The 27,981-nt window shown below is 37.2% G+C and overlaps 1 protein-coding gene across 4 annotated transcripts; it reads left to right on the forward strand.

Moving 5' to 3' along the window:
- The first annotated feature begins 254 nt into the window (after nucleotides 1-254).
- On the forward strand, nucleotides 255-27,211 carry INTS13 (integrator complex subunit 13). Of its 4 annotated transcripts, none has more exons than XR_014227900.1 (18): nucleotides 255-351; nucleotides 1,772-2,003; nucleotides 3,446-3,520; nucleotides 4,322-4,524; nucleotides 4,803-4,883; nucleotides 6,112-6,202; nucleotides 7,937-8,065; nucleotides 9,751-9,835; nucleotides 12,466-12,555; nucleotides 13,537-13,626; nucleotides 15,103-15,281; nucleotides 16,087-16,257; nucleotides 16,687-16,841; nucleotides 17,827-18,057; nucleotides 19,228-19,367; nucleotides 20,016-20,151; nucleotides 20,984-21,093; nucleotides 27,115-27,211. XR_014227900.1 is itself a non-coding variant. In XM_082309456.1 (18 exons), the coding sequence occupies exons 3-18, from the start codon at nucleotides 1,779-1,781 to the stop codon at nucleotides 21,021-21,023; spliced, it is 2,121 nt and encodes a 706-aa protein (XP_082165582.1). In that variant the 5' UTR covers nucleotides 286-351; nucleotides 960-1,143; nucleotides 1,772-1,778; the 3' UTR covers nucleotides 21,024-21,695. The 4 variants fall into 4 exon arrangements, 3 of the variants coding, with proteins under 3 accessions (XP_082165580.1, XP_082165582.1, XP_082165581.1); XM_082309456.1 differs by lacking the exon at nucleotides 27,115-27,211 and adding an exon at nucleotides 960-1,143 and having other exon boundaries at nucleotides 286-351; nucleotides 20,984-21,695; XM_082309454.1 differs by lacking the exon at nucleotides 27,115-27,211 and having other exon boundaries at nucleotides 20,984-21,695.
- The last annotated feature ends 770 nt before the right edge of the window (nucleotides 27,212-27,981 follow it).

Below are 27,981 nucleotides of genomic sequence, written 5' to 3' on the forward strand. Positions count from 1 at the left end.
GCTCCCCCCGCCCGCGCTGGGGGAGCCGTTGCGCCAGCGGCGTAAGTGGCCGCGCGGGGGTCCCGCGGCCTCAGGGGTGGGCGGAGCGGGGGGGGGCTTCGGCCGCTTCTCCCACCCCCGCGGGCGCCGGGCGCGGAGGCAGGAGCTGGGCCCCGCGGTCGCCGCGGAGCCGGCGGCGGAGGAAGCGGGCGGAGGGGCATGGAGGTCGCCTGGCCGGAGGCGTCCGCGCCCGACCCCGCCTAGGGCGGCCCGCGGGCCTCATCCCTCCTCCTCGGAGCGAGCCCGCGGCCGGGCCCGGGCGCGGCGCGGAGCAGGCCCGGGGCTTCTGCATCAGAGGAGGAGTCGGCCCAGGTGAGAAACACTTCCCTCCCTCGGCCCCGGGGCGGGCGGGCACCCACCTCGCCTCCTCCGGACCCCGCCGGCCCTCTGCGGCCGTGCCTCCCTCCTGCCCGCCTCCCTGCCTGCCCCCGCGGAGCCGGCGCGGCTTCCCCGGCCCCTCGGGCCCCCTGCCAGGATAAAGATAGGATGCAGGGTCTTGGGCCGGGCCCGGCGCTGGGCTGGCCCAGGCTGCGGCCGGCCGTGGCCGCTGCCGAACGGGGCGTAGCGTGCCCCGGCAGCCGCAGCCGTTGCTGAGGTCGGGTGCGAAACCTGCCCCCCCCCCCCGGGGCGAGGTGCTGCCCGCAGTCTGACCTGTGTAAATCCCTATTGCTTTAATATTTTAGTTTTTTAAATGAGCTCATGTATGTTTTTTGGTTGTTTCTATTCTGTAATTCAGCAGGATTTGCGGGGACGAAATAGATTTTTATACTAGAAGCGTTATGGAAACATCTAGAAGTTGACGAGGAGTGTTTGGTCTAAGATTAGTGGTCGAAGTAGCACTAGTCTAAGATTAACTTTCATATGTGGCTTGGGTCTCCAAGTTATGATGCCCACCCTAACACAAGGATCTGATGTTATAGTTGCTTCGAAAGTATTTCTTTCAGCGATGCTATAGGAGAGGGAAACCCAGTGTATTGGTGTGAAACAGGAAGGTGCACCACGCTTCATTGCAGAGCGCTCAGGCTTCGTAGCTGGGAAGAATACAAGGGGTGCTCCGATGAGTCTTCCTGGATAAGAAACATTTACATTATAATTCCAGACTTGGTATGTCTGTCAGTGACAGATCAAAGTACAGATGCAAATGTTCATTTAAACATCGAAAGATGTACCTAGCAAAGTGAGGGCTGAAAACCTACTTAAAGGTCTGAATACTTATGCTACCTCAAGGTCTGTATAGCCTAGTCATAAATTATTTTTTCAATGTTGCTTATTTTAGGAAATTAGCTTTAAATAGGAAGCCGTTTCTGTACTTTTTTTCTTAAAAGTTTCTTCTAATTAAAAAAGTGGGGAGGGTAATACTGTGCATCGTTGTTGCCTTTTCAACAGTATGCTTTTGCATTTTCTATATTTTTTTCCTCCTGAGAAAAAGTAGTTTCTTCTGATTAGAAATCTAGTATACTAAATATATGGACCAGTAAGAGTTCTAGAGGATATTTGTCTCGATGTAAATAGATTCTTGAAATGTGAATTTTTGTAGTTTTTTTAAACCATAACAGTTTTGTAGGAGCTAATGTATGCAATATGTAATCTAAATACTGTAAGAGGTAATATCTTAAAACTTGCATATTCTAGTAAGATAATTCTATCCTATATAAATTGCACAGTAATTTTGTGATGTGATTTTTTTGCCTTTTTGCAATTTCTTTCTGATTATAGTATCTGTTTCTTTTAGGAAGAAAATGAGAATCTTTTCTGAGTCTCATAAAACTGTTTTCGTTGTGGATCACTGCCCATACATGGCAGAATCCTGCAGACAACATGTTGAATTCGATATGCTAGTAAAGAATCGGACCCAAGGAATTATACCCCTAGCACCCATATCAAAATCACTATGGACCTGTTCAGTGGAATCATCCATGGAGTACTGTAGAATAATGTATGATATTTTCCCTTTCAAGAAACTGGTAAGTTCTTCTAGGCATACTGCATATGATGGTTGATAGTATAAAGGATATTTTCCCATTTTAATGAAGTCTTTTAATATCATTAGCTTATGGTTAGAGTAAAAGATCAAATATAATTTATTATATAAAAATTTATTTGTGCTGTTGATACACTTATACCTATTTAAATTTGTGTAGTATATGAATCCCATTACATATTTATTTTTGGGACCTTTCATTGTCTCAGTGTCACTTTGTAAGTCAGTGCAAAACATGAGGAGAGGTACTTTAAGGTAACTTACAGATTTATTATTGTGTTCTCCTGAGCTATAAGTTTACAAAAGCTTGAGTGAGGTATTGCTTCAAATTGAATTTTGTTTCTAAATGCACTTGGTAGCACTTCATAAGGTTTTTGGTGTCAACTTTGAAAGAACTCTGGGCTTTAGGGAGAGGTAGGATAGTGCTGAAGCTACCAGTTTGAAAAAGTGGGAGAGCTTCCTGGCACACAGCTCCTTGTTTTGAAAAATAAATGCCTGGTGGCTTCTGTAACATTGTATCATAAATTAAGGTAAATAATCCCTGTTTTTTTAGCTCTTTTCCCACTATTGAGTAAACCATTGTGCAATGTCTTAAAAGTTAGTAACCCTTAAAAAAAGGAAGTTAAACAACCTTGTGACAGTGATATTGGTACAAAGTAGTGACGGTGGAATACTGGCTGTGTCAGAGAGCAGCTGAGGCAGAGGCCAGGCAAATGCCCCTGGTAGTTCAGTGATTTGATGGATGTCAGCCACACTGCCTTGATGGATTGCATGTCCGGTTGCATGTCATTCCCAGACAACGAATGTTTAATTTAAACTAGTTTAGAGCATTTAATATACAATCAAGTCCTGTTATGGGATTATATCAAGTGTATGCTTAATGAATTTGAATCAGTTGGCTGAACTGGAGCTTGTGTGGTGTGAGAAACTGAAATTGAGATGGAAGGTGTGCTTCCTCTTGACTTTTTTTGCCATCCTTAGAACATTTTGCTCTGTGATGTTTATTAAATCTTGCTAGATATTTACCTCTGTGATCTACTGTGACAGTCTTGCAATATTGCGGTATTGGAATTCACTTTATTTTGTAGCTATTGTACTGCAAATATTGCCTTATTATTAAAATACTTCATAATATCCTGCAATGCTAACTTGGTGTAGAGATTGGTTTAGTGGCTTAAAAATATAAATAGTTAGAATAAGTTGTTGTTAATCATGTTGCTAAAGGGGTAACTGAATATAGCAGGAGTAGATGCTTTTTGTGTTTTTGTTGTCTTATTTTTAGTTTGGCTTGTCATTGTACATATCTCCGGAGTATCAGAAGGAAGAGGTGTAATTCATGTTTGTTTGGTTTTTGGGAAGTAGCCATAATGGCTATTATCTGTATGATTGGCTGTTACCTTACATGTGGTTTTTTGATCCTTTTAGGTGAATTTCATTGTAAGTGATTCTGGGGCTCATGTCTTAAATTCTTGGACTCAAGAAGATCAGAACTTACAGGAGGTATGCTTTGTAACTGTTCTTTTGTTTTGTAAGTCTAGTTTAATTGCGGAATAAATAGCAGCTTCTTACTATGTTTAATATGAAATAACCTTGGTTAATTAAGATGTTGGTGGATCTGGTCTGAAATTATTGTGTAACAGAATTTTAAGTAGTAGCCTGAGGCTGGACTAGTCTATAGGCAGCTTTATATAATTTTAAAAGTATTCAGTAGCTCTGAGTATAGAGTTATATATTAAAATAAATGTTATGAAGAAATTACCTATTTATTTCCTCTGTAATTTGGTGATACATCTTGAATTTTAATTTTTTTTTTTTTTTTTTTTTTTTACATTTGCATGATAGGCAAATAAACTGTGGGGAAAAAAAAAGTAAATCTTCTCTTTGCTCTTGTTTTGTTTCGTACTGAATGGGCTTTTCCTCTGAAAAATTTGTTTTGGGGAGGAACTGAATTTCCAAATTCTCAGAAAATAAAAGCAGATGGCAACTGATAATGTTATAAATTCTTTCAGGTATTGGATATAAATTGTTATTATAGCCAGGTATTTTTCTGTAATAAATGAGAATATTCTCAAGGCTTAGTAACACTTAATAAGTGAATTGCGAAGGATAATTTAGGGCCGAATGTTTTCCAGAAGGCTGGCAGCATGTAATAGTCTTTAATTGCCCTGTTTGGTTTTCTCCCAACAATATTAATTTGCATGTAAAAAAAGTTATAATGATGACTTTTCTCTTAACTGATCATTTTAACAAATGGCTGGAAAGTAACTTTCAATAATAATTTCTTTCTTTCTTTTTAACTAGTTGATGGCAGCATTAGCAGCTGTCGGGCCGCCTAATCCTCGGGCAGACCCAGAGTGCTGCAGCATCCTTCATGGTCTGGTTGCAGCAGTTGAAGCACTCTGCAAAATAACGGAATACCAGCATGAGGCTCGAACCATGCTCATGGAGAATGCAGAACGTGTTGGAAACAGAGGAAGAATCATCTGTATTACTAATGCAAAAAGGTATGTATGATAATGTGCTTCTACCATTTAAAAGAAAGTTATTCATACACTTTAGAAGTCTTCCATTGACTGTCATGAATCAATGCCCGAAGTAGCTAGCTTTTTTGTGTTCTTCGTTAGATCATTTTTTGCCTTATTAAAGGTTTCATTTATGGAGGTCTGTTACAAAAATAAACCAAAAATTTCCCACTTGAAATAGGAGAGCATTTAGTGGCATGTTGCTTTGAACAGGAGGATTGATTATCCTGCATTAAAAAAAAAATAAAATTTCTTTCTAGTGACAGTCATGTTCGGATGCTTGAGGATTGTGTTCAGGAAACCATTCATGAGCATAACAAGCTTGCAGCTAATTCAGATCAGTGAGTATACATTTTACAAATGTAGTTTCTCTTATTCTGCGCGTGCCTGTTATATCCTCTATGAAATACGGATGTAGCTTTGTCACTTAAAACTTAATTCTAATGAACTGTTGGAATGAATGCCTGTGTGAAATAGAAGGTGCTAAATCATGATATTGTTGACTTAGAGGTGGTGTGTAATCATTAGCTTTTCAGTGTCGTCCTTTATCCTCATAGGACAGTATTTCTTTAGGTTGTTATCTTCTACACCTTGCTCCAAAATGAGATACATAACTGTGCCTTGTTATATACTGTATATTTGTAATCAGTAATGCATCTGATGCATTTTTTCTTGATAACTGCATTAATTTTACATTCATCTTTCTTTGACTAAAATAGCTAACTTCTTTGAAACTAGTTTTTAACTTCTAAATTATTGTGTTGCCTGACACTTCCCTTGAGATACAGGAATCTTTTGAAATACAGGTTGCATCTCCTCTAAGAAGTCGTTTTTCCACCATATGTTTTGTCTAATTAAACAGTGAACTGTTTGGCCCAGGGCCTGTGTGTTGCCTTGTAAAGTGTATGGTAGGTTGAGATCCCATTCTTGGCTGCTCCTTAGGCACTTAAATAGCAGAAGCAGAAGTCTCCTGGATTTACCTGCTGCAATTGCAGTTTCATGTATGTACAAAGGATACTGCCCCAGGGAACCAGGTTCTAAGTCCACTGTAAAGACAGAAAAGTGGTCTCATTCATGTAGATAGGGATGTGGAACAATGTCTTGATCTCTCCAAATTTCCAGCCACGTTAGGAGATAAGCATGCTATCTGGGGAGTTGTTTTCGTGTTCACTGGAATCCCCTTATTAATACCTGCGCACACACTTGGAGGCACAGATCCTCTGTAGTGTCTATTTCCAGTTGAATGAAGCTGAACAGATTACACCAGTTAAGGACCTATTCCATTGATATGTCCAAAAAGAAACAGAGTGCTATAGCACCTGAAGAGCTAGAAATGTTATATGGTTTTGGTTGTTTTTTTTATTCTGATAAAAACTGATTTTGAAGTGTGTGCTTTTGAAAATGATGAATGTAACCTAGTTTCTACAGAATGCTTTCAGAAACAGGGTGTCGTAATACATCTTTATGATTCTGTGTTCTGGAAATGAGATGAATCTTGGGAGAATTGATCTAATTTCTAGGAGATAGTCTGCCACACTGTAGGCTAAATAGAATGTTTTTATTTTTAAGTCTAATGCAGATTCAGAAATGTGAATTGGTCTTAATCCACACTTACCCAGTTGGTGAAGACAGCCTTGTTTCAGATCGTCCTAAAAAAGAGGTAAGGAGCTTAAAATGAGAAAATTTGTTCAAGGATTAGGAACCACGTCAGACTCAAAATAGACAGTGCAAATTTAAGTATTCAGCAATAATGTTTTGAGCCTCTGGTCCCTGATAAGTTGTAGGAAAAAGTACAGGTGATAATTCTTTGAAAAGTTGACAGCCTGCATATTGCCATCTAAAGTGTATGCTGTGTTTTCTTGTTTTGTAGTCTTCATGCATATATGGTCTCCCCTTTTTTCATTTCATTACTTGAATTTCTTGCATTAATAATTCATGATTAATTTTTTTTGTGAAGTAAGCCTGTTAATGACATAGAATGATAGTCTTGGGTTTGATGGTTTGTTTTTTTTGTGGTTTTTTTTTTTTTTTTTTTTTTTTTTTGAGAAGGAAATGCACATTTAGGAACCTAGTGGAAAACCGTCAACTACTTGGTGTGTTGAATAGGTCAGTTGAGTAACTTTCCTGCTATTCAGGCATAAGCTGCTAGCTAGCACAAGCCCTGTTTTCCCAAATATCTGTTACTGAATGATGTGGATATTGTTCAGCACTGCTTGTTCCATGTTATCCAAACTAATGTGTTAGCATTTGTAGCATTTTGGTTAAATGGTTTTCTCATGAAACCAAAATGAGCTTTTGTGTATAAATTCTGTTGTTTCACTGTTAGCAAACAATACTTTTTTAATGAAAAGCATTGGAAAGCATATCTGCTTCCAAGTGAAAGGGTAATATATTGTGGGAATGTAGAATATGCTTGAAGTTCATCAAATACTTGAAATATCCCACAGGTACTTATAAAGATTATTTTATGAAAAGGTGTAAGGATGCGTATAAGAAATCCTATATATTAACATCTCGGTTCAGTAACAAAAGCACATGTGCTCTGTTGACTTGTATACTTAGTGGTGGTTGTTTGAAACCAAGTACATACAAAATATTTTGTGATGTATTCTGCTCTTCATCAGTCTGCTCTGCTCAGTATGTTATCGTGTTGTCTGAAAGAAAAGACTCAAGAAAAAGTCTTATTCTTAACATGAAAGGCATCTAGTCCTGCATATTATTTCATAAATAAAAAGGACCATAATAGCTAGCTTCCTGAGATTCTTTTCTGCAAAACCCTTTTGTAGTTCTGCGAAAAAAAACCAAAATGTGAACAGAAGAGAATAAATTGACTACTATGTTCCTCTGTAAGACAATCTTTATCACTGTTTTTTTTGCGTGTTTTTTTTTAAAGCCTTAAACCAATGTCCTTGTTGGCTAGGGAAAAATCAAATGCATTTTATGGCTTCTGTTTGTTTCCCTTGTGTATATATGATGCACTTACAGGTAGGTATATAAAAATTACTTTGTTTCTGTTACTCAGCAGGTAAAAGAGTGGAAAAACTAGGCCCAGAGCTGCTATTATAAGAGGATTTCTTCCCAATGTTGTGATACTAATAACTTCCTATTAACAATTAATAACTCCAAGTTTTTTAGCACACTTCTGATTTTTTGACAGTTTGTAGCAACTGCAACTATTAACAACTGACATAACCTGCAAAATCCTGAATGAGAAATAATTTTTGTTCCTTCCTTCTTAGTTTCCTGTGGTGTGGGTTTTTTGGGTGGTAGTTTTTCCCCGTAGTCAAAATCAGCAGTATAAATGTGCTTATTTTAGAGTTTCAAATTAATAATACTGTTATATGATACTAGAGCCTAATCCATTAATACTATATACTCTGTCAATTTGTTTTAGCTTTCACCTGTTTTAACCAGTGAAGTGCACAGTGTCCGTGCAGGACGTCATCTGGCTACAAAACTGAATGTTTTAGTACAACAGCACTTTGATCTGGCATCAACCACAATAACTAACATTCCTATGAAGGTAATATTGTGTTGATAGCTTTGTGTTAACTAGCTGCATTGCTTCTAAATTTGTTTGAAAACTTTTAATGTTTATTTTAATGGAATTTTTACATTGTTTTTCTCTCCATATCATATTTTCTGTTTTGTTTTTTTATTAGCCCACATTCAATGTCTGTGACCAGGTTAGTAAAAATAAAGAAGGGGAAAAAAAAAAAAAAGAAGGATCACAGAACAAAATGTTGTATTGCTGAATCTCAATTTTTGATGTAGCAATACAAGTGTTACTTCAGTTCTGTTCATATTAATTTATATAAATACAATCTTATTTACCTCAGATTACTTTGTCTGTGATTCTTTTGTCTTTTTCTAGTTGTGTTTAGATATTCTTGACCCTTGTGCATTATAGTGGCATAGTGAGTCTCTTTTTCCTCTGTTCCATTGTCATGCCCACCCAACATAAAGGTGTTTGTAACTAATAGCTGATTTTTGACTAAAGGTTTTCCAGTAGGTTTTCCAGTTTGAAGATCCATAAACCAGAAACAAGGGGACTGGGAATATATCTAGTTAAGAAAGATATTAAATTAAACATCTTCTGTTCAAAGTTGTTTATGTCCCTATTTTTAATATTTTTTTATCACTACTGGGAGGGAGATCAGTGCAACTAAGAATTTCAAGTATTATTAAGTTTACAGTAATTTTCTGATCAGGCAGCAAGAGACAATTGAAACAGAAGTGTCAGTATTCAAACAAACAAAAAGGCCAGGGGCAGATAAACTTCCTGATTTAAAAAATTCATCAAGTTTTAATACTGTCAATCATTACTTGCATCTTTGAAAACCAGCAATATTGTATGGATTTTATAAGTTAAAGCATTAAATTAAAAATTATTTTCACAGCTTTAATGAAACTGACATGGGTCATGGCATAAATGTGACTTAAGTTTGCAAATACCTTGTCTGTAACTTTCTGACCTGTGTGCTGCTGGTATGCCTCTCCCTTCTGCCTTTGTCCTTATAGTAATAGACTATGTTGGGTTCTTTGTGGTTTTTTCTTTTTTTTTTTTTTTTTTTTTTTTAACTTGGAATAAATTACCAAGGTTACTGTTCTGTTTTTGCTAGTCCTCTGCAGCTGTTTAAAGATGCAGTGTCCTCTTTACAAACATCCATTTTTAATTAATTATAAACTTGCAGCTGCAAGTACACTTCTTATATCTTAAGTGCAAGGCAATGATAGTAAGCTCAAAGTGTGGGTTTTTTTGTTTGGATTCTTGAGATTTTTAGTTATGAAGAGTAATTGCCAATCTATTCTGCAGTGACTGTTTGTTGCTGCTCAGTAAGTTGTAACTGCTGATGGTATTTAATATGTCGTAGGCTTCCTTAACTTCACTTATTTGAACAAAAGTAGTTAATCCTATTTTTTAACCTATATTTTACACTATGTTACCCTGTGATGACATTTGTATAAAGAGGAAACCATAGGGTTTCAAAAAAGGAAAAAAAGAGAAAAAGCAGATGGCTGCATCTTTAAACAGGTTGGAGAGCAAACAGTTTCCTCAACATTGCAATCCCGTTGTTGTCTGATGCACTTTGGAGACTTTTTGTTTTCTTCTGGAGTGAAAGGTAAATGTAGAATCATTCATTTACGAAAACAGTGACCTGTAGCTAAAATAATTCTATTTATTCTTTCTACCTTTCTCTTTTAAAGGAAGAACAACATGCTAACACATCAGCCAACTATGATGTGGAGCTGCTTCATCACAAAGAGGCACATGTTGACTTTTTAAAGAGTGGTAAGTAGAAATAGTCCTCTAAAAGTGACTTTTGATCAGCCTGCTGGAAGTATTCACTAAGAAAGACTGCGAGCTTCAAATTGATGTAAATTTCAAGCATGATTAGTATATTTTCAGTTATTTCTTACAACCCAAGAACTTGATTTGTAATGTTGGCATTGGCATTTTACTCATTACGGGCATATTTTACTGTAGTAATAAGGATATAACAATGAAAAAACAGGTCAAATTAATCAGACAAGGTTTCACATATGTTCAGGATATTTGTGTGAGATTTGAGGGCATGTCAACTTCTTATTGAGGTGTAAAAAGTAGATGAGAGACCAGATGTGATTTTACAAAAAGTACCTCTTGTGGGTATTTGTGGAAAATTATTCCTTGCACAATTTAACTTTCAATCTGTCTGTTAGGCAATAATAACTGTCATCACTTACATCCCATAGGCCTTTTTATGACAGTAATTGCTTTGAAAAGACAATAATTATTTGGCTTTTGAGCTTTCTTGTTGTATTTGAAATACCTAGTACCATTTTTGTAAATTTTGAATTAATACCTAGTATTCCTCTGAAATGAATTTTTAACTCACCTGAGGTTAGAAAAACACAACAGTAAGCCTTATGCGAAACTACTTTGTTCAAGAAACAGTGCTTGATGTAAAATTTTGTTAATAAGTCAGGCTAAAAATTCTGCATTAGTAGAATTAAAAGTAATGCCAAGCAGTGAAAAAACCCTCAGCCTATGCCAGTGTGTTATAGAATACTTAGACTCTGTCTTTTCAATGCTGAAGTCTCATTTGAAGCTTTTAAAGGCTTGTATATGTTTTATTTTCTTTTACTGCATTGATTGTAACTTCTGTTATATGATTCAGTACCATTAAAAGCTTAGTCTGATTTACTATGTGTGTAGAATCCTTGTATTTAGATATAGGCTGCAGATATTTGTTTTACTATCCAAAACTATATTACATAGTTTTAAAGCATATTAGAAACTTGATTGTGGTTTAACTTCTAAGAAGTGAAGAATTTAACAAATGAGTTATTTATGTCAGAGTTATTTAACAAAGAGTGGATATTTCTTTTCTGAAGTTTGAAATCATATGGTCTGTGAGTAGCCATTTTAGGGAGTGTTTCCTTTTTTTCCCTCTTACGGGGATTACCATTACTTTGAGGAAAAGGAGGTAACTCCTCATCATCTACAAGTACTGTGCTCCATGTTTTAGTGGGGTGTATGATTAAAGATTGAGGGAAAAGAATAGGATGTTACAGTAATGAATTCAGATTCACCTGAACTTGTGTTACCATGCTGAAAGCATAAAACTTTATTGTAAGGGCTCAGAAATACTTTTGTAATACCTATTGGCTCAGGGAATAAGTCTGCTTAGTAAAGCCAAAAGCAAACTCTTGAGTGCAATTCCTCCAAATTTTTTCCATCAGAACTCTGACAGGAAAAAGTCTGTTCTTAGATCCTGTAAATTTTGGTGTCTTTTATTTGTTTTTAAATAAATCTTTCAGCTGTAATAGCTCTGGTGCTAGGAAAGTAGGAATTCAGTTACATTAATCTTATTTCTGTGAAATGTTGCTAGAAAATGTTTAGATTAAATAAGTTTGGACTTTAGATATTCTGAGAGAAACTTTCTAAAATGATTCCACTTATTTTAATTTGACTGAAAAAAATAAACTTTTGCAAGTTACCTGCGTGATTAATAAGCAAATCAAACAAATCTTTTGTGAGTAAATGTGTCTGATATGAAATAAAAGAAAACTTCTTACGTGAAAGATTAGACTAAACCCTTACAATGTTGCATGTTGATGTATGTGTCTCATTCCTCCCAATTATTGTGGGTTTAAGCGTATTAAGTGACTATGCTACTGTAATTCTGAAACCTCACGCAAAACTGAGTTAATTCTTCCCCGAGATAATGTGAGTCAAAGATCATGAAGAATTGAGAAACTCACTGGTAGAAGCATAGTTTAATGTGTTAAGGAGTATTGATAATGTCTGTTTTAAGGCCTTCGGGTGGTTTTTGTCAGACCAGTTATTGGTGAGATGTTGTATGAAAATATTTTAATGATAAAACATCTATGGCCAGTAAAACGTGTTGAGAGATGTTCAGATTGAATGTGACATAGCAAAGTTAGGTGATGATGAGACCAAGTACTTCTCTCCCCCAAAAGCCTAACTTGTTAAATGTCCCTTTAGATCAGTTTCAGTTTTGACTTTGGGATATAATATGTGTAAGAAATGATCAGCTCTTACATTTGTTAAGGGTTCTGATATCTGTGTGGAAAATTAAAAAAGATATTGTCTTAAAGCCCTAGGCATTTTAGAAGAAAAAAATTGCCTGTTATAGATAAAACATATCTATAATTCTCTGAATGTTGAGTCAAACCTACTGAACATACTCTGGAGTTGCAGTATTTTGTTTGCTGAATTGGTTTTTAAAACATATGCAATGGCTGCTGATTTTAAAAGGTTATTTTTTCAACTGCCACTGCTAATAACTTCTTTGCTTCAGATTACATTTTTCATATGCTCATATTATAAAGATTTTGTACCTTAAAAGTTTAGAGGTGTTTGCTGTAATAAAGAAAATATGGTTGATCATGCACTTTTCTGACTTTATATTGCAGGTGATAATCATCTAGGTGGCAATAGTAGAGAAGGCACATTTAAAGAGACTGTAACATTAAAATGGTGTACTCCTCGAACAAATAGTGTGGGTAGGTAACATGGTATCTTACAAAACTGATATTCTGACTTATGTTGAACACTGTTCTCTCCATATGCTGATAAGAATCAGAACAAGGAGTTAATTTGCTTCTTGTTAGTGCTGGTTTTATCTTTTGCTCTATAAACCTTGCTGCTGACTGCACCCTGGTTTACTAATGGTCATATGATGCTCTCTTGATCTTGGCTAATCAGTGGTTTGTGTAAGAGGTGAGAAGGGTAGTAATGTTGGTGGCTTTTTTCAATCTCCTATTAAGTATCATGAAGTTTTTCCTTGACTACAATGTTCAGTAATTATTTGCCCCTCCTACAGGACCAAGTATACCTTGTCAGTTCCACAGTGGAGTTTTTTTAACATAGCAGCTTTCAGACATTGACTCTTTGGTTTTAATTCTTGTTTTGGGGGGAAGGGTATCAAAGTACTATATTTGGTGTAATCTTTAGAGTGCTAAGTAAAAAGCTTTGTGAGTAAATTAAATGTATGCAATGATACTATCAGTAGACTAGTCCCTCTATAGTAACTTTCAAATCTGAGTAAGGGAAACATCTCTACCCAAATCTGAGTAAAGGAGAGAAAGACGGGGGAGATTTGGAGTAACACAGGAACCACCTGGCCATTCAGGTCACGCACCCTGCAGACTATCAGGAAGGTATGTTGACTCTTTGAGCCAGCAGGTCAAAAGTATAGATAAGAAAAATAAGAGGAAGCTGACTCTAAAGTGAAATGATTGAGGAGACAAAGAATTGGAGGTCCTGCTGGAAATAGGGCTTGGGAATGTATTAAGTTCTTGGAGTTGAGGGTACTGAAACAATTGCAAGGAGATGGTGAAAGGAGCAGGCTTTTAGATCGAGAGACAACTAGACTTTAGTTCTGCTGATTGTGGAATAGCCTCTTCCTCATTCTTTTATTTTGTGGGATGTTTTTTCTGTATGTGGAACTACACTCTCAACTTTTCTACTCATCTCTTTTTCAGAATTACACTATTGCACTGGAGCGTACAGAATTTCACCAGTAGATGTAAATAGCAGACCTTCTTCATGCCTTACTAACTTTCTCCTTAATGGTAAATTTGTGTCCTTGGCTAATTATTTAACATTTTAATTGTTAATATTGTGAATGGAGCACATACCACATTTTGGTTTGTATAGCAGTAAATGTCTATATACTGTAAAAATGTCAAGTTTATTTTAACATCATATCAATCAGAGAAGAAAGTTGTTAAATGTTCTCAAAGGCAAATGGAATGTGTTTTGAAACTTGAAGATGGGAGGAAAGACGTAAAGAAGGAGCAAGTATTGAATTCTAGTAGTTCTTTTCTGAATCCAGATGTAGCATACTTTTCACTTTATACTATTTAGTAGGAAACACTGCTTTCAGTAGGTGATAGTGCACTCGATCACAATGCTTACTCTGACTATTGCAAAATATTAGCAACTTATATCTATGCTTGATTTTCAGCAGATGCTGGGCAGCCTCAGAAGGCTCTTTTAACTGGGTTATGACCAACTAAGTGTGTTGGTCAATTGAAGCAGGCATACCTATGTGTACTGGGATCGGTCAAAAATTAGGTTAGATTTAGTTATCTTTCACTTATCTGCAAGATCTTGCCCATTGCCATGAATCATCTTGCTATAAGAGGTTGCCATTTAAATACATGTTAAAAAGGTAAGCCAAAGCTGTTTCTTCCAAAAAAGTAATATGTAGTAAATGCTAATTATATGTGGGGTTTTTTACAGTTTGTAAACAAAATTACATCACAAACATCCTTTTAATGGGATGTTTTCTTCAGTCAGGTCATTTGAATGTCTAAAGTGTGCCGTGGTTTTACTGAACACTATATTTTTATGTATTTTTCTCTAAAAATTCTGTACTGAAAAAGTACCTTGATTAATAAAAATGGTTGGAACCAAAATTAATAGCATATTTCAGATTACCATTCTCTTCTGATCTTCTATTTTTGCTTCCTCATAACCAACTTATTTGGAGAGTGCACCCTTTTATTCTTAGTGTATTGTACTGGAAATAAGACAGGCAGTTTTATTTTGCTGTCTGAAAAAGGGTAGCCATTTTAAACGTTAACAAATAGTATCAACTGATACCTTTATACTCAAGTAGGTTATTTTGCTACTTTTTAGAAATTACTTTTAATGAGAGAGCTTCTGCAGTAGGGCCAAATAAGTTTAGTACACAACATAATCTGTAATAATTAAAAAGTAGCAAACTGTTCTTACACAACATGCCATTTTAATGTCTTACATATTTTTCCCAAGAATAATGTCCTACAGAGAAAGTGATTGCTCCAGGAGAGAGGCTTTTTGATCTTTCTGTGTAAAATTTAAGAGCATATGACGCTATGTTCTGTGTAAAGACATGGGATCAATACAAAGGAGATAGCTGTTTCTCATTCAGCTAGGTGAAAAAACAGCTTTAATGGATTCATAGTCGTACTGGCTAGGTACAAACCTGTGTTGTGTATATGTAGTTTTAATTTAATATTGCAGCACGCAGTAACTAATGAAACTGATCTCCTTTCCAACAGGTCGTTCTGTTTTGTTGGAACAGCCACGCAAGTCTGGCTCTAAAGTAATTAGTCACATGCTCAGCAGCCATGGAGGAGAAATTTTTCTGCATGTATTAAGCAGCTCGCGATCAATTCTAGAAGATCCCCCATCAATTAGCGAAGGGTGTGGTGGAAGAGTCACTGACTACCGAATTACAGTAAGATTCTTTTTGTTTTGTTTTTTTCTTAAGTTGTTGCTTATCTCAGATGACAAGAGATGTAGTGCAATAGATGTGTAAAGTAAATGTTGCTATGTTTTCTGGAGAGCTGGAGTGGATTGCATGGTCAAACTGTTTGTATTACTGAATGCATATTTAGTACAAAGTAGTGCATCTGCTTATTGTTATGCCTGCTTCATAGAATCCTTTCTGTGTCGAGGAAGTACTTGCCTCCTTATGCACTACGAGTATTTAAAGTTTGCTCTGATTCTAGAATAACACTTCTCTCGACAAGTTTTTTCTATGGGCTGGATACACATAGGACTATATCCTGCTTATTGTCAGAAGGATAGATTGAATGGGAGTGGTTTGTACAATAAACAGAAAAGATGAAGTTGTCAGCTTTGAAACCTGGATATGGTGCAGACAATCAGCTGGCATTCATTTTGGGTTTTTTTCCTTTATTTTTTGTCAACGCACCCTTTGTATCTGCTGTAAACAAACAGAAATGGCTTCCGGAAAAACATAAAACTCTTACCAGACTTGAAATACCTTGCAGATCCAGAAAGCTTCCTGATCAAACACCTTGCATCAGTTTAACCCATATTTTTATACAACTATTTTTGCGTTCACCCTGAATAACGTACATCCGAAAGCTAGAAACAGGGCTCTGGTTGTTAGGGTCAAATTTAGCAGTGGGGATAGTACACGGTTAGTGATAAGCAAGACTATGCTGTTTCACCCGTTCAGTGAAAGTTACTTTGTTAGAGAAATGCCTAATTGTATCTTGTTTGGTTATCATTAGGATTTTGGTGAATTTATGAGGGAAAACCGATTAACTCCTTTTCTAGAGCCCAGATATAAGATCGATGGAAGTCTTGAAATTCCATTGGAACGTGCAAAAGATCAGTTAGAGAAACATACTCGTTACTGGCCTATGATTATTTCTCAGACTACCATCTTCAACATGCAAGCTGTAAGTAACCTGGGGTTTGTAACCTTTTATTCTGAATTCATTTTTATTATTTTATTCATCTGAAGATGAATTTTCACCTTGCCACTTGATGAAATATTAACTCTATTTTATGATAAATCACTTGCCACAAAATCAGTTTATTTTCAGATTTATTTTCACTTAAGTACTCTGCATTTAATGTCAATAGGTTATTGGACTGCCATCTAAATAGGGTGGAATATTTGAACCTGACAGCTACAGTGCTGCTGGGTAAAGAAAACATGCATCTGCTTGTATCTGCTCAGAGTTATTATTAAGTTGAGGATAAGAAGGGGTGTTTTGTTGTGTGGTGTTCCATGGTTCCATTGCCTTTGATTTCTTTCTTCTTCCTGTTTCTCTCCTGTGACATACACAGATTTTCTCGTCGTTGACTTTTGGTTTGTCTTACAGGTAGTGCCATTAGCCAGTGTGATTGTAAAAGAAGCAATGACTGATGAGGATGTTCTGAATTGTCAAAAAACAATATACAATTTGGTAGACATGGAGAGGAAAAATGATCCGCTGCCAATTTCAACAGTTGGTACCAGAGGAAAGGGTCCAAAAAGGTTACATGCATGTTTTTAGAAATATTCTACTGACATTATTTTCATACCAAATTTTAAAAATTCATCCAAAGGTAATACGTAGTAAGCTAAATGCTGTACGTACACAAAACAACTGCTGTGAATACTTTACCTGCATCATTTAGGGTCTGTCATAGTACTGATGTTGCTGTATGTTAGGAAAAAAAACCCCATCATTTTATTACCCAAGAATTGTGAGTATGTTAAAAAATAGGAAAGCAAAGATAGTCATCAAGAAAGATAAGAGATTGATACAAGCTAGGACAAAGTGGAATAATTTCAAATTAATAAAAAGGAAAACTTAAGCATATTATAAATGAACAATGCTTTAAAATTGGGTTATATTAGAATAGTCAAATCCTTTTGAAACAGTTATTTAAAATATGAGCTACTCCTTTAAAACAAGCATAGCATATCCTGATAGCTCAGTCATTGTGGTGTGTGCGTTGTATTTCCAAGAACTGGCTGAAAAGAAATTCAGCTACAGAATTTGCTCATGTGACTGGAAGTTATTTACAGTAGCTTGGTACACTTCTTGCTAATTTTTTTCATCCAAAGAATTAAATAGTAATTGAGTGGCATGTCAGTACATGAGTGGCCCTCTGCGTGTCCTGATGTTGCATAGTTAGCAAACACCTGAGAGGATTCCGAAGTGCCTTTTGGCAGTGAGATCTTGTGGAAATAAGAATTTGATTTCAGTGCACATAGTCTATTTCTATTTAAACTTAACTCTGGATGTTAATTGGGAAATGTTACATGCAGTTTGGTTTCAGATTTCAAGGATGGAGTAATCCCAGGTGGATAGACCTCCAGTACAAGAGGACAGAGAATCTGTTCAGAGTTATTTTTGGTTTGGGTTTTTTTTGTTTGTTTCTTAAGGTCTGTTTTTTAACCTGAAGTTACTAAATGGTTTAATGGTCTAGGTAATCCTGTATGTAATTATTGGGTTTTTTCTTGCCTTGCTTAGAGATGAACAGTACCGGATTATGTGGAATGAATTGGAGACCCTTGTACGAGCACACATAAACAACTCTGATAAACACCAGCGAGTCTTAGAATGTTTGATGGCTTGCAGAAGCAAACCCCCAGAAGAAGAGGAGCGCAAGAAACGAGGTAGAAAGAGAGAAGACAAAGAAGACAAGTCAGAAAAGTTGGGCAAAGACTATGACTCAGATAAGCCATGGCAAGAATCAGAAAGGTAAATTTTCTAAAGTGAAATAAAACTGTAGCATAGTAATTTTTGTCCTGCCCTACTTCAAAGGGGAGAGGAATTGCAGTGAAACAGTTGCAGGTTTTAATTTGATGTCCTCATGTTTGTAACCTTGGCTTACTACCAGTGAGTGTGGATCCCAAGGTCTTTTGGATCAGTCACCATTACCAAGCTTGGGCAATGGGCATCTTATTATGGTGCCTGCTTATCAGACTTTTCAAATTAACATATTTTACAAGCAGTATGGTTCTTGGACAAGGTGTTGATCACTTAGCAGGGCTTTGCAGCTTGAGGAGTCACTGCTGTTGGATTTTATTGTAACCACACCACCTATTAGACATTAAACAGCTTTGTAGAAATATAAAGCATGACTGAAAACTCAGGCAGGCAGTTATTTTCTCTTGAGCTGTAGACAGTTTAGTGTTCAGTTACATAAACAATCCAGATTGATTTGGCTCTTCTCTTTAGTTGAATGTCAGGATTGATTGTTCATATACTTACTGTGTATAATTCATGTTGTTATTGTAACTTGTCTAAGTGGTCAGCATCTGTCAGTCTCTTCTGTTCTGTCTTTCAAAGTGCTGTTCTAAAGAGATCAAAATATCCTCATGGTAGTAAGCTTAATTTGCATATGTTTTGTGCACACTATGATCGTTTAGGATAGGAGGACCTTTTCACCTACATTATTGTCACTATGCCGATGACCTTTCATGCCTTTCTGTGTACGATCAAATCCATTCCTACAATTGCTTTTACTTTCACACGTGGAACAAAAATGGGGACTGAGATAAAAGGGATTTGGTATAGAATAGGTCTGAATTCACATAGAAAAAATAAGAGGAATTAGTGTGGTATTTTTGTATATTCACTGTTACTTAATCTTTCCTTCAAAATTCAGGATGATCAGCTGTCTCAACTACAATACAAATACTGCTAACTAAAGTGAAATTATATTTTAAGATCCTTCCCTTTACTTAAGGCTTTATTCAGAGGATTATTTGCTACTCTTCCCTGTTGTTTTTCACCCATTCCAAGGGGTCAAAAGAAACTTTCTTATGATATGGGTTGTGTATAACTGAGGAGTACAGAATGGTATCGCGAATCGTATGTGCTGCTCTAGCATATTTTGCTTCACTGTTTTCCTTCCCTCTCAAAAAGGTTAAAAGGTCTTTTGGATCGTGAAAAAGAAGAACTAGCAGAAGCTGAAGTTATCAAAGATTCCCCTGATTCTCCTGAGCCACCCAACAAAAAGCCTCTTATTACAATGGATGAAATGCCCACAGTTGAAAAGGCAAAAGGTAAACCAGAAGAATTGAAACAGATTATTTTTTATAAAGACAGAAGTTGTTGTATCAGTCTGTGTTTTCTAAAGTAATGAGATGAATCATCTTGGGGTTAAAGCTAAGTCAGAGAGGATAATTTTTAATTAAACACTCGATGTTGAGAAATTCGTGATAAATACGTTAACCTCAACAGGTCCATGTAAAAAGAGAGATACCAAGATATTGTGTGGGTCTGCTGATAGCCACTTGGGGTGACAGGGGGTGGGGAAAATTTCTGCTGGTGCTATTTGAGCTACTGTATGTCAGAAATGCTATTCAAGGACAGGTATCAGAAATCACTGTCTCCTGCTGACTAATAAATATAAACATGCCTAAACAGTATAGTTGTTGGAATGGGCAGTTCACACTGACTTCTCTTCCTTGGTGGGAGCTATTTGTCGCAATGGCTGAGCTGATGTTCAGATTCTGCATATGAAGCAACTACTCAGCTGTTATCACTCTGCATATTTTGTATTTAGCCTCTATTATAAGGTTGTTTAATAATTAGTGGGTTTAATATGTTGTACTACCATAGTCTGTAATTTCTTCTAAGCCTTTATAATGATGTAATGTTTAAGAATTCAGAAATGATATCACTTAGACTCTTTTTACTTGCAATTTTAGGGCCAATGTCCTTGCTGTCTTTATGGAGCAACAGGATTAATACTGCCAACTCTAGGAAACACCAGGAATTTATTGGTCGTTTGAACTCTGTCAACAATAAAGCTGAGCTATATCAACATCTGAAAGAAGAAAATGGGTTTGTACCAGTAAATGCACTACAAATATCTTAGCAGTAGTCAATATGCAGTATGGAGGAAAACTTCAATTACAGCATTAAAAAGACTCCTTACTCTTTTGAGGGTTAAAATGTATAAATACATTCCTTTGTCTCTCAGTATTGATGAAGAACTACAGTAGTGTTTGCTTTTCAGTTGTTTGCATCTACGCTGAGCAAGGCTCAATGCTGATAAATTGTCTTCCTTGGGCCTTAGTGATTGCTCTTGCAGCAAAACTCTTAAACTTGAGGGGCTTAAATGGTAGCTAAATTGAGATTTCTTGTGCTGTCTGTTGCTTGCTTTAGCTTCCAAAGGAATGGCTAATATAAAAATATTGTCAATTATAGAGTGGTTGAATCTTATGCTGTGCTGTAATGAAGTTGACAGTAGTCAAAAAATACTGAAAAATCATACCAGCATCCTCTTAAGTAAATAAGGTGGTGGTAGTCAATGATCAGTGTAAGAAGGATGAAAATGAAGACCTTGAAACAAATAGCTAAAGCTCAAATTTTGGAAGTAGATTCTCTGTAGTCACATGAATATGGGCTTTTGTCTTTTCGTGAGGTTGATAATGAATAGCTTTTTGCAGTTGTTGCTGGAAAGTTTCTTTGCAGAAACCTTTCCTTTATGTACTGATTGCTGCTTAAAGGAGTATTAAGAGGGGATAAGATTGTGTATGTTGGGGGCAGGGAGTGACAGGATTGCTAGTGAAGTAAAAAATATTTATTAAAAAAATACTTAAGTCTGATTTTTCTTAATCTGTTGATTATATTTCCATTAACAAGCCTGACCAGTTGTTGTCTTTTATTTCAGAATGGAAACGACGGAAAATGGAAAAGCAGGCCGGCAGTGATGACTAATTTTGTTTCTTTGGACAAAACTTGGCTGAATTGCAAAAATATTTAATGCTGGAATTGATATTGGTACTGTTTCAGTACAATTGTATAGCTCTGTTTTGATTGGCTTTTACATTTTTCTATTCTTATTTTTGCTATGAAATATGAAATCCGCATATCACATTAAATGAATAGTGTGCAAATAGGAGCTGTCCTGAAGTATTTTACAGTCATGTTTTTAGGATGAAGAAAACCTGTGCTGCCATGGACTAAATCAAGTAATCAAAAATGTTAGAGTTTCGAGTCCTTTCCCACAAGTATTGTTTAATATTTCAAAATCGGTGATGACTGTTTAAAAAAAAAAAATCAAGTAATTGATAATTAACTGATAATATTGTTAATTTTGGTTCATGAATACTTTTATTTATATGGAACTTCCTCAGAAGTCCAGAATTATGGAAAAGACCGCACACTGAGTACCTAGTCACTGAGCTGAGACAATGCCAGTCTTAGTTTTCAACTAAGGGGTGGGAGAGCGAGTGGTTTCACAGATAAAAATTGTTGGTTTAAGGACTTTTAAAAACTTACTAGAAATGATCTTTAGAAAGCAAAGCCTTTCAGGTTTTTGTGCTGGAGTTAAGTCTTTGTTTGTAAGCAAAAGTAAAATAAAATTTTTGCTAATCATTAAATTATTTTTTGATGAAATATGCCCTCTAAGACACCTGTGGTTTTAGGTCTAAGCTTTTTGAACATCATGGGGAGACTTATTCTGAATATTAATGGCTGTGAAATGACAAAGTAGATGATCTGTCTTCAGTTTCTTTGAGTAGAGCCTCTTTTTCTCTTAATGGAGAGTAGAATTCTCAAATGGGAAAACTCTCTTGCCCAATGTCTGTGTGATGTAATCCCTTGTAAGATTTTGGGTTGGCTTCCAAATGTGTCAGCTTGAGTGGGCTAAGGAAAGATTAATAGCTAAGCCCTCCGAGTATATCAGCCTTCCTCTGATCTGTATTTGTTGCCTTATTCTAGCTTGTATAAGCAACTGAAGGTCTCACAGATTTGATATGTTATAGTTTAAGTTGATTTAGGACATGTCTTTGTGAGCTTTTCTGAAACTAAATTAATATATTCATATTTCTTCACCTGAAACTTTAAACACCATAGTCCGTGATGACTAGATCTGAACACAAATATCATTCAAGTATTCTTTGCTTACTTTGGTAGCAGAGTCCTTTCTTCAGCTGTGTTAAAGTACCATGTATAGGTTCAAGGGGATTATTGAGCCACTGTGATGCAGATGCGTTTTCTGTTAAATTATTTTAGAACCATTTTAACAGAGTGATTAAAGAGTACTTGCATGATAATATTTTTTTACCATATTCTAAAACTTATGTAGCTTTTACAGAAGCCGTGTGTAATTTTTGGAGATCCTAAAGTCTGAAGACTTTTATTTTCACTACTTAATTGAAAATAGGATGTCCTGCATCACCACATCTCTTGATATCCTGTCTGAAATGTTCTGATGGAGAAAACTACCATGGAATTACTGTTTCTCATAAGTTTCTAGGTTTTTTTAATGAGATTGTACTGCATATCAGTTTGGCTATTTCTCTTTTTTACTAAAGGAGTTTTAAAGTCTGGAACCTAGGGAGCAGTAAGTGTCAGCTTTCTGCAATTTCTGCTAGTTGAGAGAAGTATAACTGAACAGCTTATCCTGTGCCTTGGGGAATTGTGTGTATTGCATCTCCTGATGTGCCATTAATATTTAGCTGTAGTCCTTAAATATGCACAGGAATTAAACACTTTATTAGAGGAAAAGAAGAATACTGCACCTGCTATTAAAATATGTATTTGTTTAGTTTGTTTACTCACTACATTTTCCACTTTTGGAACATCTGCCAGGTAAGACTGTTAAGTGATTAAATGAGCAGGGCCCGATTCTCCAAGGTGGTTGACTTGAGTCTTACTGAGACATGAGATACTACAAGGGCTGATGTTTCTTGCAGTAATCCTTGAGATTTATAGTTTTTCCAATCTTATGTCTAGACTATTGACTACAGTGAATTACTGCTGCTTTGTTGATTTTTACATCAAACTTTAGAGCTGGTTTATAGCTGGATGGCTTCTGGAAAGCATTGAAGTAGTCATCTAGAGGAATTTGTATTTATCCAAAAAATTACTTAACAGTGTAAACCCAGACAAGCGCTACTCATTCATGCAAGAAGATGTAAAGCCTGTTACTACCGTCATACTCACAGAGCAACTGCTGTCCCAAAAAAAGAACAGAACATGTTGGCAACGTTTTCATATGCCCAGCTAACCAGTGCACGTTGTTCATCTGCTCCCACAAATATGTTGTAACTAGAGGTGGATTGTACGTGTACAATGTACACACAAATATAATTTAATCTGTTCAAATACTTTGGTCCTGTAGCTCTTGGTACACCTGTGGCTAGTGAGCTGCTCAAATTCTCTTTCTATGCCATGAGTACTGGTTGAGCCGTACTGTGTTGGAATTGCTGGGTGGTGCGAATCCTAAGTTTGGAGAGAAGGCAAGCCTGCTGAGGCTGCAGGGACCCGTGTTAGTACATCATGCTGGCATCCGGTTGTTTGGAAACATTAATTGCACTGTAACGTGATAGTGGACCACTGGAGAGCTGTTCTCATCTCCCAGTTGTGGACCGTTCCCAGATCTATCCCTGGGCTGGATTCCCTTGGGACTGGTCGGCAGCCTGCTCCCAAACTGCATACAGGGTGGCTTCTATACCTTCTGCTCAGTCGGGGTTCATCAGAACAACAGGTGGCCACTATGTACCATGTCAGCAAGAGCACACCATGGCAGCATAGTTGCCCTGTGAGTTCTTGTGCCTAGACAGCTTAGTGAAACTCTATCTCCAGAGTTGTAATGTCAGTGGTCTGAGGCTCTTTGTGGACCCACCTTCTGCGGTAAAGTCCTGTGGCGGTTCTGGAAAGGGCGTTCTGTATGTATCTCCTTTCCTTTCTATGTGGTGGTACTTTGGTCCTGTTTCACACTGTGCCTTCAGGTTCAAAGATTTTCTCAGTTCTAAAACAGTTTACAGATTAAAATTGGAGGTTATGGATTAAGTAGTTTAACCCATAATTAAGTTATGGATTAAATTTTGTATATGTTAATATCTTAAGCTGAAAGGATTTCAAAATATTTGAAAAGTTTTTAGAAATTCTTTTACACATTTTCTTCCCTATGGTCCTTGAACTGTCATGGGTGGAAGCAGACAAGAGAGCCAGTTTTACTGTAAGAAAGCAAGCCTGTAACTTTAAAATGTATTTTAAAAAGTACATTACAAAATTACCGACCAGGAAGAGTTTCACGTTAAGTAGCTACCGTTGCCTTTATAAATGCTACATATAATGTATTTAATAGAAACACTAAAAAAAGTTTTGCAAGATTGAGGACAACGTCACCCATGAAAGAGGGACAATTACTGGATGCATTTTTTGAAAATACTAATCTAAAATTCCAAGATGGCATAGAGACTCAAGGGTTGTAGCACCTTTGAATTTCAGTGGAAACATGTTTTGTGATGGTCCTTCTGACAGTTCTGCCCCTTCTATGTAAAAGGTGTATTTATGAATCAGGGAGTCATAACGGAGTTAGTTTTACTCAGTGCCGGCTGTGACCCCTCATTCTCACCAGCATCAGCTTGATGTGTATGTTCTCGTTCTGACTTGTACAGGCATATCGCTCTACCCACCTCATCTATAGATTCCTCTCCCTGCTTTACTTGGCATTTTGTTCTAGTACTTAGTTTCAGGGTTCTGATTTTGCTACTGCCTCTTTGTCTGGCATAGGTTAAGTATGTTCTATTTTAAACTGAAAAATGATAAAATCTCTTAACTGCTTAGACTTTTTTTCTGAGTAATAAGGATAGTACGTTCTAGAACAAATTGTCTTTTTATAGATTTGCTCTTAATATCATTTAAAAGATCTTAAGTCTGTGGGTATTGCCCTGGTCATTCCGGGTAGTCATACCCTCTTGATAACGGGGAGGGAGCTGGTATTTCGGCGGCCGGAAAGATGGTGTGATGTGAGGCAGTCTTACTGACCTAGAATACTGCTCTTGGGAGGTGAGTGATACAGAAGGTGGTATCCATAACTGAGGTGATGGTGAAGCCCTGCACTCGTGTACAGGTGCTTTGCGAGGTTTCAGGACATCCAGTTCCACATCAGCATGGTTTAACTGGGAGTTTCTCTGAAAAGTCACAGACTGTGATCCAGGAACCTTCCTGCGACACTTTGAAAACCAGTAAAGCAACATTATCAGAAGCACCCCGACAGTGACACAAAGACTGCTTAGTAAGGCCGATGGGGTCTGCCTAGTCGTGGAGTCATTCTTGTCTTGAAGTGTAGGCACAGTACTGTTGAAAGGCCCGTTGAATGGCTTTGTGGTGGGAAAACAGACTCCGCTGTATGAAATGTTGAAAATGACATCAATTTTGTATTCTGGCAACATTGCTTGGACAAAATGTGGGCTAACATAGCCATCCGGCACTCTTAATTTCTCTAGCGCTTCCTGGATTTCATCTTTTGCGCACCAGCTGGAAGAACTGTTGGCACTTGTACACAGCAGACTGTTATACCACGAGATTACTGTGGACCCAGGTTTGAGAGCGGTCACCATGATGTCTTTGGGACTGCTGGAGTTCAAATAGAGGGAGAGCTTCTCTAGAAACAAACTAATCCTTTTCCTCTCTCTCAGGAAAGAGTAGTAGCTGTTTTTTGTTCTGATGGTGTAAAGGTGGCATGGTACGTTGGTGGGCTTCAGAAGCTCAATGGTGAAGGATTCCCAGGCAGTCAGTCCTCCTGAATCTGTGGCAGACAGCACAAACTCCTGAGGCGAGTACTGGAAATCAATATCAAGGGGATAGCCGTGCATGGCTTGCTGAGAGGTGTTAAACTGCAGCCAGCTTTCTGATCCCAATGGAGAGCCATCAGCTGGAATAATTCGTAGAGCTAACCGAGTTGAGTTGCCGTCTTCCTCATCGTAAAAGGTGTTGTCAGGTATAGGAAAAAAGAAGAGGCATCCGATAGTTGCTGTTAGGAATTTAATGGAATGAACAACCTTTGGGGAAGTGTTTGCTTGCCCTTTAGAGAGGAAGGAGAAAAGGAAAGGAAAGAATTATGAGGGAAAAATAGCTATCTGATACAGAATGATAGCAAAGAAATCTCATCAGCCTCATAGGATTAGCGAGCCTGTTGGCTAGAAGGGACCTCTGGAGGTCATCTAGCCAACCTCCCACTCGAAGCAGAGCTGTAGCCAAGACGAAATGAGATCAAGCGTGGCTTTGCCTAGCTGAGTCTTAAAAACTTCTGAGGATGAAGGGTCCCAAGTCTCTGTGTGACTTGTTCCATTGCTGCGTTACCCCCAAGTGAAAAAGTTCTCCTGATGTCTGAACCTCCTGAGATGCAGTTTTGTGGCTATTGCCCCTTGTTATATCACCTACCACTTTTCAGAAGAGAAGTGTTACATTGCCCTCTAGACTCCTTTTTGAGAAACAGTGCTTCTTACGGATTTTATTTAGGGTCAACAGAACTCCCCGCTGCTTTTCTTACCTTATTTCCCTTTGTGATAGACATTGCAAAGCATTCTTTCCTACGAAGTGAGTAACTGAGCGCAACCACTTAGCTATGGCATCATTTTGGAAGACAGTTTGAAGATTTCTTTTTTAAATACTTTCACTGACTGCATTAAGATGGAAATGTGTTGGTAATCTAGAGTTTCTGCAGCATCCTTAAATGGGCATCACATACTAGTCCTTGGGAGGCTTAGACTGAAAATACATGGGTCATAACTATCTAAAATCCAGTAAAGCACTGTGTTTTGTTTAATCTGTATTTTTTCCAAACCCAACGCTAACAAGACCAATTCAACATATCATCGGAGGATAATCTTAAAAGCAATTAAAAAGGTTTAAGTTTAGATTTTAGTCTTAAACAGATTACTTCAAAGCTGAAATACAGAAAATAAAAGATAAATTATCTTAAAATCTGCTTTACATCATGTGATAACTAGTTGATAATGTCTTGTAAATCAGAAGCAAGCCACTTCAGCTGTTGTCCTTTCTTAGCCTGGATTCCAGCGAGCGGATGACATTTGTTTTTTCAATGGACAGCGTGCCCATCACTTCGCACAGCCACTGACCTGCGAATGACCGTGGCAGATGCGAAGGACTGGTAAGGGAAATTCTGAACTTGCCTCACTTCTACTGAAACTTAAGCTTATAACAGTACTGTAAAGTCTTGTCCTTGATCACATCTTAACAACAACTTCATTTGCTTAAGCATATTTAGATATATGTTTATCTAAAGAGTTGTACATATGCACAACACTGTTCTTTCTTAGTCGGGTCTTGTATAGTGCCTTCCCAAACAATAATCTCTTATTCCAGTAACTTTTACACAGAAATATCACAATCTGCCTCTCAGGTGTTGCATTTACGTCATGGTGGTAGTTCAGTATGTCTCATTTCTAATGCTTTAAATATCAAAGCATTTAAATATCACCTTGCTTGAATTTTTTTTTTTCCGCATTTTCTGTTAGGGGAAGCTTATGTAAACTTCAAGGCCCTTCCGTGTATGATTGGATGGTCTACTAAAATCTGAGTTTGGATTACAGTTTGAAGCTGCCCAGCAGGAGACTGCCTGGCACTGTGATGCTTTACCTACCAAAGACTGTAGCATAGATATCTCATTAGCAGGGCTGTCAGCAGGCGTTGCCTTGATTTGCCTTCATTCCCAACACTAAGTTTGCAAGAACCCCTGGGAGTGTGCTTGCATAAGCTGAGATCCTCAGAAAATGTAGAAGCTCGTGATTAGGTTTCCACATGAAGTGTCCTCTTGGGAAACACACGATTCCTGAAGAAACAACTCTTAACTCTGCAAAGAATCAGTCACAGCCCTGATGTCCGAGTGCTCCATTATCAGATTCTGAAACG

The sequence above is a fragment of the Platalea leucorodia genome (genome assembly GCF_965183815.1).
Source record: "Platalea leucorodia genome assembly, chromosome: 4".
In the NCBI taxonomy this organism is placed as follows: Eukaryota; Metazoa; Chordata; class Aves; order Pelecaniformes; family Threskiornithidae; genus Platalea; species Platalea leucorodia.

Excerpts from the sequence above, each read along its gene's own strand:
- INTS13 (XM_082309454.1), top strand. The coding sequence starts at position 1,779 with ATGAGAATCTTTTCTGAGTCTCATAAAACTGTTTTCGTTGTGGATCAC. Across the intron at positions 4,525-4,802 it reads TGTATTACTAATGCAAAAAG|TGACAGTCATGTTCGGATGC; the intron begins GTATGTATGATA and ends ATTTCTTTCTAG. Across the intron at positions 20,152-20,983 it reads CATCTGAAAGAAGAAAATGG|AATGGAAACGACGGAAAATG; the intron begins GTTTGTACCAGT and ends CTTTTATTTCAG.